The 13849-nt window shown below is 40.7% G+C and overlaps 1 protein-coding gene across 4 annotated transcripts; it reads right to left on the bottom strand.

The window, feature by feature from the left end:
* Nucleotides 1-336: 336 nt before the first annotated feature.
* LOC122866371 (mucin-17-like) lies at nucleotides 337-13001 on the bottom strand. Of its 4 annotated transcripts, none has more exons than XM_044175959.1 (10): nucleotides 12861-13001; nucleotides 5910-12177; nucleotides 5724-5823; nucleotides 5286-5355; nucleotides 5091-5196; nucleotides 4721-4852; nucleotides 2936-3025; nucleotides 2272-2415; nucleotides 1951-2135; nucleotides 337-1856 (listed from the first exon to the last, which is right to left on the bottom strand). In XM_044175959.1, the coding sequence occupies exons 2-10, from the start codon at nucleotides 12174-12176 to the stop codon at nucleotides 1688-1690; spliced, it is 7263 nt and encodes a 2420-aa protein (XP_044031894.1). In that variant the 5' UTR covers nucleotide 12177; nucleotides 12861-13001; the 3' UTR covers nucleotides 337-1687. The 4 variants fall into 4 exon arrangements, with proteins under 4 accessions (XP_044031894.1, XP_044031891.1, XP_044031893.1 ...); XM_044175956.1 differs by having other exon boundaries at nucleotides 5091-5199; XM_044175958.1 differs by lacking the exon at nucleotides 12861-13001 and adding an exon at nucleotides 12565-12821 and having other exon boundaries at nucleotides 5091-5199.
* Nucleotides 13002-13849: the final 848 nt, after the last annotated feature.

Genomic DNA, 13849 nt, shown 5'->3' on the forward strand with positions numbered 1-13849 from the left:
GTTTCCAGTCCATACTCAGTGCAGATGTTCCTGTAATTAGCTCAGTATATATATATGCAGTAATTAACTGCAATTTCTATTTATTAGCATTTTACATTCTGGAGATAATGGATAATTTTACATCAAAATAATAATACATGGTAAAATCTTTTAAATATCACTGACACGCAAATGTTTACAACAACAATGTCCACTAGATGGCATTGGTGACCAATACGACAATAGGAGAGTTAATAGCAGTAAGTTTACCTTTGGTAGAAAGGTAAAAGCTCATAGAAAGCACATAATCATACACTCACCTGTTGTTTCTTCAGAGAAGTAAACTGAGCAAGCAAAAATGTTTTACATTGTTTATTATTTAAATAAATATTTACATAACAGCTTCGTATAAATCAAAGTTCTTTTTCTTACACGACACATCTTCTAAAAACTGTTTAACAAGGAAGAAGAAAATAAGGGATGGATTACAATGACACTGTGTTGAGAGGCAGAGATTCAGCTCAACCCCTCATGTTGATCACTGTGCAAATATTCCTGTTTGCAATCATAAAGGCTGAACCTCACTCAAATACCAGTTAACACCTGAGCCTTAAGACCTTGCTCATCTTTCAATATAAATTGTGTTATAGTAAGCATAAATCTACATGATCATTTGATATACATTTTAATTTGTTGTTACAAATAGGAGGATGATACTCTACACTAACTCAATAAAAAGCCATAACGTATGGCTGAGAAAACAAAAAGAAAAACAAATCAACATTTTAAGTCACACATTATTCATTCAGGCACAAACAAATGACAGCATTGGTGAAATTAATAGACGTCACTCATACAGTATAGGCTACAATGCCCTGCTAAATGGTGTACAGTATATGGCTCAGCTTGGAAAACTAAACATTTTAGGCAAGGTGAGAAAATTAGAGCACACAATTAATGCCCAAGCTACAGTTCTAACCCAATCTCTTTCAGATTGTTGAAATGAGTCCCTCTGATTAAATCACCTGATTTAGAAGATTAGTTTGAAATGTTATAATAAAACATGACAGTGAAATCAAGGGGACTGATTTGGGAAAACATCAACCTTAACCGCTCAATACAATCATGCAGTTGTGACCTTGAAGCTTTATCAATGTTGCTTAAAGACAACTTGAGACGATGGCATCATCACTGTTAATTGTAAAGAGATGAACGTGAAAAAAACCTCAATGTACACAATGTCTACTACATCATGTTATTAAAAAAACATTAAAACAGAATGAGGACAAAACTCTAAAATAACTGTTTTATTTAATGCAGTCGGTCGACCTTATGCTTCTCAGGGATTGAAAGGAAAACAATGAAACACTTTTTGTTTTCTATTGCTGTCAGGTCATGCATGTAAACTCTATACTTCTAATAAAACAAATTGTTTACATAAAAATGTATAAAGAAAATACTCCTTTTTTTTCAAAATACTATTCAGGGAGGGATTAAAGGGTAAATTGATAACATTTTCAACAACATCTTGTTGTTTTCATCCTGAGATTTAAACCAATGTGTTTTCTGTCCAAGGAGTAATTTACAGTTTTTGATTTTTTGAATTTATGCAAATACAGATTCTGCATCAGAAACTGTTTAGTGATGGTGCGTCCCGCTGGTCAGTGAGCGTCTCAGTTAAATCCATTGTTACCTTTCCCAAAGACCGTCATAGTGCATCAGTTTTGGGCTGGGGCGAGCGTGTTCCACTCACAAAGTTATAAACCAAAAACTGAGAAGTGCCAAAATAATGTGTGGCAAAGAGTTTTCCATCAGGAGTGGGGTCGGAAAAAGCAATCTCATCTTTGCTCAGGTATGAACCGTATACGAAGTTGTTCCTGTGCAAGAAAACAAAAAATGTATTGTTAATTTTGTTCAATTTGTTTTGATGTGAAATGACATCAAATCTTGGTGGTTTGAAGACACACTGACCTGAGGCACTCGAGCAAGCGTGAGGCGATGCCCTGGCGTCTCATCATGCTGACGACCCAGATGCGGCTGATGCCACAGATGGCTGGCTCCGGTGTCGTGGAGCAGCACCAAGCTCTCTGACGTTCGAACATCACCTTCTCTCCCTCTGAACCCTCCGGTACGGCCTCCTCGATCACCCTGTACCCCTGTGAGCATTCGCAAGGCCCAGTAAACGTAAACTAATGCAGTCTGTTGTTCTTAAGATTTGTTTTCACATAATAAACATACATCTGAGGATGTACTGACATATTTCCTGGCTGATACAAGATTGCAGTCTCTTACCTCTTGTATGTGCTCTGCTATAAGGCATCCACCCACTTTCTTGTCATTGGAGATGAAGAGGAAGGTCTTGGTCTGAGAGGGACACTTGGTCTCCACCTGCTGGAAGCCGAGGTCATTGTCCACCATCTCCCTGATCTCCTCAACCTGAGAAACAAACAGTTAATGTAGAGTGAAGAAATAATATGCTGGTGTTGGCTCAAGGCCAAAGATATCATTACATGACTGGGGAAAATGTATTCAGACCTTCTTTCTGCAAGTTTATGGCTGTTTGCCATTTGAATGGCATATGTATGCTATTTGTGTGTTATAAAGGTCCAGACTGTATTATCATACGATATAGGATACTATTCTCCATATCGCTATAGCCCAATGTCAACAATTTACAATCTGATAACATACAACATCCTCTATTCTTCAACCCCTGAAAAAGTAAATCTGTAAATCATACAACATATGTGAAACAAAAAACAATAACCTTGTGTTTTTTTTAATATTCTAATTTATCTGATGGAAGATAGCAATTACATTTCCACTTCCCAAACAAAATACATACACAAAATTAAAAATTTTAATTGCTTTAGCAGGGCTGTCCTCATCAGTGATACCCACTGACATTAAACCATCCTTTGATGGCTAAGGTTAGTCCCTGCAGACATACTGGTACCTTCTTCAGAGCATATTTGGGGTCATCTGGCAGGACAAGTATGATCTTGCCATCCGGATATTCTCCCAGAATCCTCTCTTTTTTCCATCCCTGAAAAAAAAAAGGTGCATTTATGTAAGAGAAACTCTTAAAGGTGGGGTATGCGATTCTAATCCAGTACACGTCTTTTTGTCAAATTCAGCGACTATCTCCTTACAGTCCACTAGCTGTCTGTTCAGGGTGTGTGCTGAAAAAAATTCCAGTGTTTGTACTCAGCTCTGGCTCTGTAAATGGGAAACATCAAAGTGTCTCAGACTGAGCCACACAACACTATCCCAGCCATGATTTGTGTGTCAGGTAACGTTAAATGACTTGCCCACGGACACTCAGCTTACTTTCTAGTTTGCCAAGATGTGCTGTTGTTGGGATGTTAGCTATAGTAGCAGGAGAGTTGTGAGTATCGCTGTCTGGAGCTGGTGTGCCGGCTCTGGGAAACTGTCTCGTCCTCTCTGGCTGTTAGCTTCGCAGCAACAACTGTAGGGACAGTTTGCTAACCCACAGCCTAGCTAACGTTAGTTATATTACTTACTGTGTTGCTGTTCGCTCTATATCATGGTATTGGATTTCTCCAGAATCGCATACCCCACCTTTAAGCAATATTTTTATTGTCCTAATTAGGCATTCATGTTCTTCATTTGCTACATACAGTACATTAACTTCCTATGTGATACAAATATTGCAAATATGCATACTACATTATAGTTAATACTGTAACTGTTCTTCACCAACTTTCTTTGCTTCAGATTGTTCTACTTTTGTTTCATTCATATGGTTATATAATCCCAAGTATTGTTTATACCTGTTTTTTCATATCTACATCTTTTTATCATCAATTTAATGTTATCTAAATAAAATAAAATGACAGAAATTTGCAAGTGACCATAAAGTGTATTGAATGATTAGAATATCAGCTATCAGAATACTGAGCAGCCCTTTTTGCCATCATCACTCATGCCAAGTCAGTGAGAGTAATGTTTTATACATTCAGGATGCACTCGCACTCATGAATAATTGTATTAGACAAAGTTCTGTTGACTTACTTTAATGGCGTCAGGAGCCAGAACAAATCTGTAAGAAAATGTGCTCCATAGCCAATATCTAGGAGGCATCCCACTCAGACTAATGCCTGGAGTATATGCCACACACTTGTGGATGTTTCCTGTAATTGGTTCAGATTGCCCTCTCACTCTTCAATTGAATTTTATTTATATAGCGCCAATTCATAACAGAAGTTATCTCACTGCACTTTTCCTATAAAGCAGGTCTAGACCGTACTCTTTATAATATTAATTACAGAGACCCAACAAATCCCACCATGAGCAAGCATTTGGCGACAGTGGCAAGGAAAAACTTCCTTTAAGAGGGCAGAAACCTTGGGCAGAACCAGACTCAATGGTGGGCAGCTATCCGCCGCTGCCGTGTTAGGTTTTGAGAGAGTGAGAGGGGAGGGGTTTGGGGGAGGGGAGGTGGGGGGAGAGGGAGGCACAATGCAATACTCTTAATATATCACACTGCAGTCTGCTTTGAAGAAGACCAAGACTCACATTTTCAGACGCTCTTGGTTATTTATTTGGTAAATTCAAATTAACTAACTACTCAAACCATGCTTGGTGTGAATGCTCCCTCAGTGAATTCTTAGATAAAGAATTGTACATGTGCATCTGTTTATTGCCCTGATGAGTCAATATTGTGAGACAGTAGGCAAGACAAATAATAGATATGTAATCTAAGGAAACTTCCTCTCACCACATATTTGACAGCGCTGATGAACTGGTTGTGGAAGAGTAAATGTTGAGATTCATCTTCAGGATTGGCAGCAGAATAGAGCATCCCACACACACTGCAGGGCACAGCACCAAAATGCTTCTGTCCAGCATCCTGCGAGAAAAAAGAAAACAACAGATCACTCCTTACATTTAAATACATCCTACAAATATATACAAGAATTTCTTCAACAAAGCCACAATACCTCAACCTGTAATTTCCTTACTTGATATTATTCTGATTTACAACAGCAAAAGCAACTCGAGTAAAGTCTGACATTTAGTTTAAAGTGTGCTTGCTATACACTGTATTATAACAGATGCTCCAAAAAGAAATTAACTAATTCACTCACAATAATGGTTTGGGTGCCATCTTTGTCAGCCTCCTTTAGCTTCTTGACTTCTTTTTGCAGACAAGCATCAGAGAGAGGAGTCCCACCATCTTGTGACTTTACTGCTCTGCTGTGATACAAACACACATCACGTTACTTCAGGTTTGTATTGCTACAAGGGAAAACATGTCAAATGACTTATGAGAAACTTCTTACTCTTGACATGGTGTTTCCGATGTCTTCTCGGCTGTCTTGACTGTTTCTGACGAGGGATCAACATTAGTGACTGTAAGAAAAGGTAAGATTCTTATACACTGGTAGAATTTACACCAACTCCATTTTATTACACATCTACATTGTCATAGAAACAATAACACAGCTACATGACCAAATCTAGAATATAAACTCAGTTCTTTCAGCTCTATGTTGTAATGTTCTTCCAGATAATTTATATCAAAATGTATGTTACAAAACTGTTTGTCAGACATAGCTAGATGTTTTTCACTTAGATTTCATAATCTATTGATAACAGTACATAATATTAAATGCTTAAGGCTACAAATAAGAATTGCTCACTAAAAGATATCCTGAAGACAGAATCTGTCCTGTATTTAGTAATGTGACAACATGACAGAAGTTTAAATAAATACATACCTGCAGGCTTTTCTTCACACTGCTGAGTGCCATCAGACACTTTCGAGCTCTCTTCAGAGGGAAGGGAAGAGGTGGGAGCTGATGAAAGTGGATCAGTAACCTACGTAAGAATGAAAGAGGGGATAAGTAACATCTTGTTGTCATCCTGTTTGTGACACATTGTGGAATCATATATTTTTGAGTTACCTTGCATTTGCTTTCTTCTGATGAGGGTGGATTTGGGGTTTTCTGAGGCACTGAACCAACATCAGCTTTCAGAGCAGCAGGCTTTGTTTCAGATGTGGTTGAACCAGCAGGCTGAGATGCTGTTGAAGTAGATGGCTTGAGCTGAGCTGTACCTCCACTACCAGCAGGCTTTAACTGAGGTGAAGCAGAAGCAGCAGGCTTGGACTGACCTGGAGCTGAAACAGCTTTTGACTGAGGTGTTGTCAAAACAGGAGACTTTAATTGAGCTTTAGTTGAAGGAGCAGCTTTTGTAGAGGCTGCGGCAGTAGCTGTGGCCTTTGACTGGGGTATTGTTGCAACGGCAGGCTTTGCCTGAGCTGCAGCTGCAACAGTAGGCTTTGACTGACCTGAGATGTGTCCAGCAGGTGTGGTCTGAGCTTTGAGTTTGGCCTGGTTGGCAAGTTGTGATGAAACTGTGAGTTTTGACTGAACTGTGGGTTTAGATTGAGCTGTGGGGTTTGACTGAATGTTAGGTCGTGTCTGCTGTGTGGGCCTTGACTGAGGACTGGGCTTTGTTGGAGCTACTGGTAATGGGTCATCATCTAGTTCAAAGTCATCAAAGGAATACTTGGGCCTGGGTCTGTATGGCTTGTACTCGACAGGCTTCGGTTTTTGAGCATTGAGTCCATTGGGCATGGGAGGGGGTACTGCCGGCAGGGTCCTTTTGGCTGCTGATCTGGTTACTTTTGGGGCGGGCACCGGAGTGGGGGTTTCTTTAGGAGTCTGAGCCTTACTTTGCCTTGTAGATTTACGGGTTTCAGTATTAGGAAGCCCAGTTTTAGAGGCTTCAGTTTGGGCAGGTTCAGGTTTAGTGGGTTCAGTTTTGGAGGTTTCTGCTTTAGTGGGTTCAGTTTTGGAGGTTTCGGTTTTAGTGGGTTCAGTTTTACTGGGTTCAGCCTTAGGAGTGTCAACCTCAGGAACTTCTGCCTTGGGTGTTGCTGACTTGCTAGTTGAGGCAGGACTTGGCAGAGGTGTTTCAGGTGGACTGGCTGCAGGTGGAGGAGCCGTGGTCAAAGGACTCACTGAAAATGGATAGGATGCTGACAGGGGTACTTGCCAATCTATGTCTGAAAACATCTGATTTGCTTGGTCAGATTTAAGTTTCTTTACACGTGCCCAAGACATTTTCTCTCTCTGCAGTTCAACCTGTCTTAGTCTTTGATATCTTGTTAGCTTCTTTTTCTCATGGGCTTTCAGTGGCACTGAAACCTGTGTGATGAAGAAACGCCTCTTCTGAGGCTCTGCAGAAGGCTTAGCCTCAGCTGAATCAGCTGTCGAGGGCTGGGCTGCAGATGCCTCCTCGACAGGGGTCACTGAAGCAGAGCACCCTTCTGGTCCAGCAGGAGTCGCGACATTAACACTGTCTGCATCCTGCGTGTTAACAGGTTGATTTTCCTTCTTGCTGGTTTCACCCTTGGCTGCGGCTACTGCCGCTGAAGCTGCTGCTGCTGAAGCTGCTGCCGCCGCTGCTTGTTTTTCTTCCTCTATCCTCTTCAACAGCATGCTGTCTGTAGCAATGTCCTCTGCGATTTCCTGACACAGGGCTAAGAGGTTCAGCTGCTGTCTGTTTGCTGTTCTCTTAGACGCTGCAGCCTTTTGCTCAGCCAGAGCTGCCAGGCGGGCTTTGGTTCTGGCCTGTGTGTTCATTTCTTGTTTCTTGGGTTTTCCTGTTTCCTGTCCCTTATTATCATCTATAGTCTTTTCAGTTGTGCCACTTTGCTTCAAGTTGGTCCCACAAGTGCCATCTTTATTTTTATCATTAACCTTGTCCTCACACTTTTTAGGAGCGACTGCCTCAGGTGTTTCCTGGGGTTTTTCTATTATGGTAATGTCACTATCTTCCTCGTTGTCTTCCTCCGCTACTATGATCTCACGACCGATCTCTATATCCTCCAGAATCTGCACTTCTTGTAGGTCCAAGTTACCCTCGGCATTCTCTATCACCAGTGCATTACAGTCTTCATATGTGAATTGAGCATGAGAATTTGCCATCTCTGAGGTATTTATGTCCATCATGTCAGCTGATGGTTGCTGGCAATGGTCAGAATTTTTAAAAACTTCAACACCTTCCTCAGTAGAAATTTCTGTCCCAAGCCTGGTCTCCAGATCTAATATCTCACTTGAATTGGTCATTGCATCTTTAAGCTCGCCAGTTGTCAGACATTGCTGCACTTCTGCCTCAAGGAAGATGGTTTGTTGGGAACCATTTAAAATCCTTTCATTTTCCACTTCACCTACCAAAGCACTGTCTGGATTCACCTGCTCTGAAAGCGAGACCGACAACCCCGATTCGGCCGCTGCTTGAGTGACAATATCAAAGCGAAATTCACTCTGTGGGACTGGTTCCAAGATCACAAACTCCTCAGATGTACTATCTGGTATTTCAACATCAGTGGGGGCAGTAGTTGTTGTCACAGTGACGTCTGCAACCTCCCGAAGTCCAGCGTCCTCCTGCACCTGTTCAGAAAACTCTGTGGCACTGACGCAGTCTGGATATCCATTGCTCTCACTTTTTTCTGTAGCATCTTCTGACTGGCCATCTGGCATGCTGATGTCATCGCTAGAGCTGATCACTGCAACTTGTTTCACATCCACACTCACGTTACTCCGCTCCAACTGTTCAGAGACACAACTCTCTGCCACACTGATGGTTCGTACTTCCATTTCAACTTCTTGGCTGTCCGAGACACAAATTTGTTGCTTGACGCTTCCCTCATTTTCCAGTTGTTGGTTACAAATTTCTCTCTTTTCGTCATTAGTAGATGAATCTCCTTCCATCTGCTGGGTGTTCTGTATGTCCAGTAAAGACACACCATCATGATTCTGTGATGCTGTAGAAATCTCTCTATCATCATTACTCTCTGGACTGCTAATGGGCTCATACACTACCTGGTTCTCATGAATCTCAACCTCTGACTGATTAACTGTCTTAATCTGCTCTTCTGATGCTTGAATTATAATATCGATGTCATCTGGTTGGCCACAAACAAAAACTATTACTTCATTGCTTCCAGTTTCTTCTCCGTGTCCTTCAATATTACTGACTATTTTGTCAGCCTCATTAGAGGAAATAATTGCAGGCTCTTCTTTGACCTCATTTATCACATTCCTCAACGTTTCCTCTTCTGATGCAGAATCTACCCTTTCTATTGATCCACTTATTACATCCATATCCACTTGGATATCGTCAGCACTAGGCTCTGTCTGCATGTTTTCATTATCCTTACTTTCAGAATTAGCCATAGGAAGAGGTTTGTGAGTTTCATTTGATAAGGCCATAATGGGTTCAAAGACGTCCCCCATCTCCTGGTTTTGCTGTTCTGCTGTAGGTGCTGCATTAGAAATCTCCTCTGCCGCTGTTGTAGTTTCCATATTTATAAGAACCTCCGGAACATCAGCACATTCAGCAGTAACCTTGCCTTCGTTCTCCTTACTCTCACAACTTGCAGTCACTAGATCTTTTTGAACTTCTGTGTTGAGTTCACTGACCTCCTGCCTCCCCTGGCTTTGTATTTCCACTGGTGGATTAGAAATCTCTGGTGTTGCAGTTGTCTGCAAATCAATTTCTCTTTGATTCTCAGTAGCATCCACATATTCTGCGATAACCTTGTCCTTGTTTTCTTCACTCTCGCTATTGGCAATGATTACATCTTTTTGTACTTCAATGTCTGCAGTGAGTTCACTGACCTCCTGACCGTTCTGGTTTTGTGTTTCTATTGTAGTTGTTGGATCAGAAATCTCCTCTGGTGTTGTGGTTGTCTGCAGATCCATTTCTCTTTGATTCTCAGTTGCACTGACACATTCTGTGTCAATAAACTTGTTTTCATCTCCATTAATCTCAGGAGTCTGGATCATCAGAACTTCTTGAACTTTTTCAGATATGTCTGTTGCAGGTTCAGTGACTCCTTGGCTCTTCTGGACCTGTGTTTCTACTGTAGGTGCCATAATAGAAATCTCCTCTGATGTTGTTGTAGTCTGCACATCCACTTCTATTGGATTCTCAGCAGCAGCAACACATTCAACATCAACCCTGCCTTCATCTTTGATGCTCTGACAATTTGCAACTGGATGTTTCTGTACTTTATCAGATATGTCTGTGGTGCGTTCACTGGCCTCTGGGCTCTCTTGGCTTTGTACTTCCACTGTAGATGCAGGATTAGAAATCTTTGATGTCATTGTAGTTTGCCTATCAGGTCCACTAGCACTTTCAAAGTTCACCTCCAGATCCTCATTAAATTCTGTAGATATGTCTGTAGCACATTCATGGACATCCTGGCTCTTTTGGTTTTGTATTTCCACTGTAGCTTGATTAGAAATATCCTGCTCTGATGTTGCAGAAACTTGTATATCCATTTTGATCTGACTATTTGGTGCAATGGCACATTCAAAATTCATCTCATTTTCTTCTTCTATACTTGTAGAATTTTCTTTGACTTCAATAGGTATTTCTGCAGTGTGGTCATTAACTGGTTGGTTCCCCTGGTTTTGTGCTGAGTCAGACCTCTCCTCTGATGTTATTTTAATCTGTGTGTCGATGTCTAGCTGACCCTCTGAGACTGTGACACAATCGGAGAGCACTTCTCTTTGATTTTGTTCATGAACAGCCTCGCAATCTGGTGTCAATATTTCCGTACAGCTGTCAGTCGTCTTGTCCATGACCTCTTGGCTCAGACGTAGCTCAGCAAAAGACCCAGGACTGGCAACAGTCTGACTCGACAGGAACTCAACTCCTTTCCTCTCACTTTCTTCAAGCTTTTCTTCAGACTTTCTGACTATTTTATTAACACCATCACATGAGTTGGTAATTGTATCTGGCACTTCATGACTCACTTGATCTTGCAGGTGTTCAGATTTTGATTCCTCTTTGAAAGTAACTTGAATTTTGAAACTGAGGTCTGTTTGAGTCTCTGGATTGCCAACAGACTCTGTTGTTGTTAGAATTTCCTCAGGTGGACTCTCTGGATTACTACTTCCTACCAGGATCTCTTCTGGTGCAGAGTTTGTTTTGTTTGACGATGCTTTATCTTCTATACCTTCATCACTATGGCCTGCAGAGATACTGGCTGCTTCAATCACTCCCTGCACTTTATGTTCTCCTTCAATACTTTTACATTTTATATCCAGCTTTATCTCCCCTGAAACAGACTCTGTGGTCTCCTTTGTTTCAATTTCACTCCTCACATCTGTCTGACTTCTACAAGCTGAGTCTGTCCTTTCATCTGCCTGTACTTCAACTTCACAGCCTGGATTTGCCTCTCCAGTGCTAGAATATATTGTTTCCACTGATGACGCTAGTGTTTCATTATCTCCATCTTTTTGGCTTTTAATGGACTCTGAAACATCCTTCTTTTCTTTTTCTCCTGCCTCATATGTGATGCAAGGCATATCTGCAGTTGCTGCAGTGACACAGTCTAATATTACTCTACAGGATGTTAGTGCTTCATTATCTAAGAGCTTTTGGCTTTCTAAAGTTTTTAGTTCCTCATGTTTACTTTCATCTGCAGGGACTAAAGTTTCCTTTGACTCTGCTTGTGTTGCATTAACTGAAATTTCTTGTCTCTCTTGTTCAGTGGCAGACTGTGCAGATTCTTTTTTCTCATCCTGATTAGCCTCACCCAGGCTTTGAATACTTGACAAATCTGAAAATCTACCATAATTGTGGTCCATCTGAACAGGGTCTGTAGGTGAAGATGGTGACCCTTGGCTTGTCTCCTGTGGGTCAGATGATGACTCTTCAGCCTTGCGCTTAGCTTTGACTCGATTTGAATATTTTCGGATGCAACGGGCCTTAACGCCATCATCCCTCTCTCTAAAGAGGTCAGTCTTACTTCCATCACTACTCAACTCATCCTCGGACTCTGTGGAGGCTGTTCGCTTCAGGGAAGCTTTGGAGTTAGCTGTCTGTGAGGGAGCTTCTCCGCAGGAGGCACTTGTGGCTTTCAGGAGCTTGGCTTTTTTGACAGGTGGGTCAGAAATGGTTTTGTTGGGATCCTTTGAGGGGGAATTCTGTTTGGATGACTTGGCTGGTTTATTCCCCCCTTCCCCTGAAACAGACAGTTTTTTCTTAGTCCGTGGGGCTGCTGTCTTTTCTCGCGTATTTCCTGTTTTAAGGGACTTATTATTAGAAGCTGGTGCAGTTTTGGATGGCAGAGCCTCGGCATCCTCATCCAACTTCCTCATCTTGGGCTGAGGATCATGAGGAGATGATCCTCTCTTTGGGGCTGGCATTCTGTCAAAATATTAGAAAAAAATAGAGTAATTACAATAAGCATGATAGAGCCATGACAACAGAGCAGATGCAAATTAATCCTTAAATTACTATTTAATATAACTGGCTAGGAGTAACAATTGTTCCTGCAGTTGGGTGGAGTAATGAAATGTCCTCCTGAATAGAGAACCTGCCTTCAAACGACATGACAAAAATCCATATTCAATAAGTTAATTCAAGACTAGTGCTATATTAGTATGAACTATAATCTTTCTCCAAATGCATGAACTGTTACCTGGTTTTCCTAAAAAGCAACAAGGCTGGCTAACGTTGGACATAAACAGTGACAAATCGCAGTTAAACTAGGTGGCTAGCGAGTCACACAACGTACTCTCGACCTTTACTCACTTATTCTTATTGATTATCTAACAGTCGACAGACATTGTTGTCACCAGGAGTTGTGCTGACAGACACAGAAATGGTCAGTTATCTAGCTAAGAGCGGCTAGTGTGCTAGCTGGAAGTGCACAGTGGTGGGAGCTAACGCTAGCAGCAGCCAACTCGCAACAAATGAGCGAAACGAGACGCTGTTCAACTCAGTAAAAACAGCAGCCAGACAGACAGAGCAGAGCGTGTAAATAGTAGTATTTACGGTACTAATGTCTGCGAAAACAAGAAGGCAAGACATTCGTCAATGAAACTCACTTTGATGTTTTCTTTTTCAACAACAGCTGTTTTTTTTTCCTGTGAATAAAAATTAACTGAACTTCCGGAGGGAAACGGCGGATGTGACGTAGCAGCCCTCCGGGCACACTCAAAATCGAGATTATAGTTTTGGAAATTTGGGTGTGATGAATTTTACTTTATTTATATATCAGAGGCAAACAATACACACTAAAGGACGTCGTTGTGATGTAAGTGTGCCAGATTTAAACAAATAAATTTGGTGTTAAAAGTTAATAATAAACAGGATACAGGCAAAAAAGGCTATATACTATAGACTGTGTGTAAAAATACATTTATAAGAAAAAAGAATATCACATGCCAACATACAGAATATAGAGTTTATATAGGGATACAGACAGACATGATTATGTCATTCATGTTCCTCCAACCAGATGGGGTTTTTTGTATTTCTAGAAAAAGAATCATTACATGTCAGATCTCTCTAGTGAGCTGGATGTCTATTCTGACAAAGTGTTGAGTATGTGAACTTTGCTTTATTCTCTAAACTTCTGTTAATATCTAAGGATCAAAACCATTCAATATTTTAAAAACTAATAGTGCATCTGTATATATCATAAAGATCATAGCTAAAAACACAAATGCATCATCCTTTTATACCCTCTCAAAAGGTTTGAGGACGGATTTACATGTCTGTGCACCAATTCAAGCTGTGATATCAGTAATTCAAGGGAGAAGGCTGATGAAATCAAATATCAAGTTGTCCGTATTCAATTGTGCTGCATTCACTACTTTCTTTACATGTTTTCAGGGAATATTTTGTGCAATTACGACAAACATATTTACAGTTTACTGTAACTTTAATGTTGTAAATCGGTTACTATAGACACCATAGTAAAAGGAATACAAAAGCTCAAACACAAGAGTAAATACATTTTCTTTCTCCTCAGAATTGATCATTTAAGGAAATCTTTGATAATAATAAAATATAAGATAATGTGGAGGATGGT

This window comes from Siniperca chuatsi, linkage group LG19 (assembly GCF_020085105.1).
Source record: "Siniperca chuatsi isolate FFG_IHB_CAS linkage group LG19, ASM2008510v1, whole genome shotgun sequence".
NCBI classification, from domain to species: domain Eukaryota; kingdom Metazoa; phylum Chordata; class Actinopteri; order Centrarchiformes; family Sinipercidae; genus Siniperca; species Siniperca chuatsi.

What these genes read in the sequence shown, in the direction of transcription:
- LOC122866371 (XM_044175956.1), bottom strand. Translation starts at nt 12,176, where the DNA reads ATGCCAGCCCCAAAGAGAGGATCATCTCCTCATGATCCTCAGCCCAAG. An exon ending in CAGAAGAAAGCAAATGCAAG is followed by an intron (nt 5,824 to 5,909) that starts GTAACTCAAAAA and finishes ATTCTTACGTAG; the next exon opens with GTTACTGATCCACTTTCATC. An exon ending in CCAAATATGCTCTGAAGAAG is followed by an intron (nt 2,416 to 2,935) that starts GTACCAGTATGT and finishes TTTGTTTCTCAG; the next exon opens with GTTGAGGAGATCAGGGAGAT.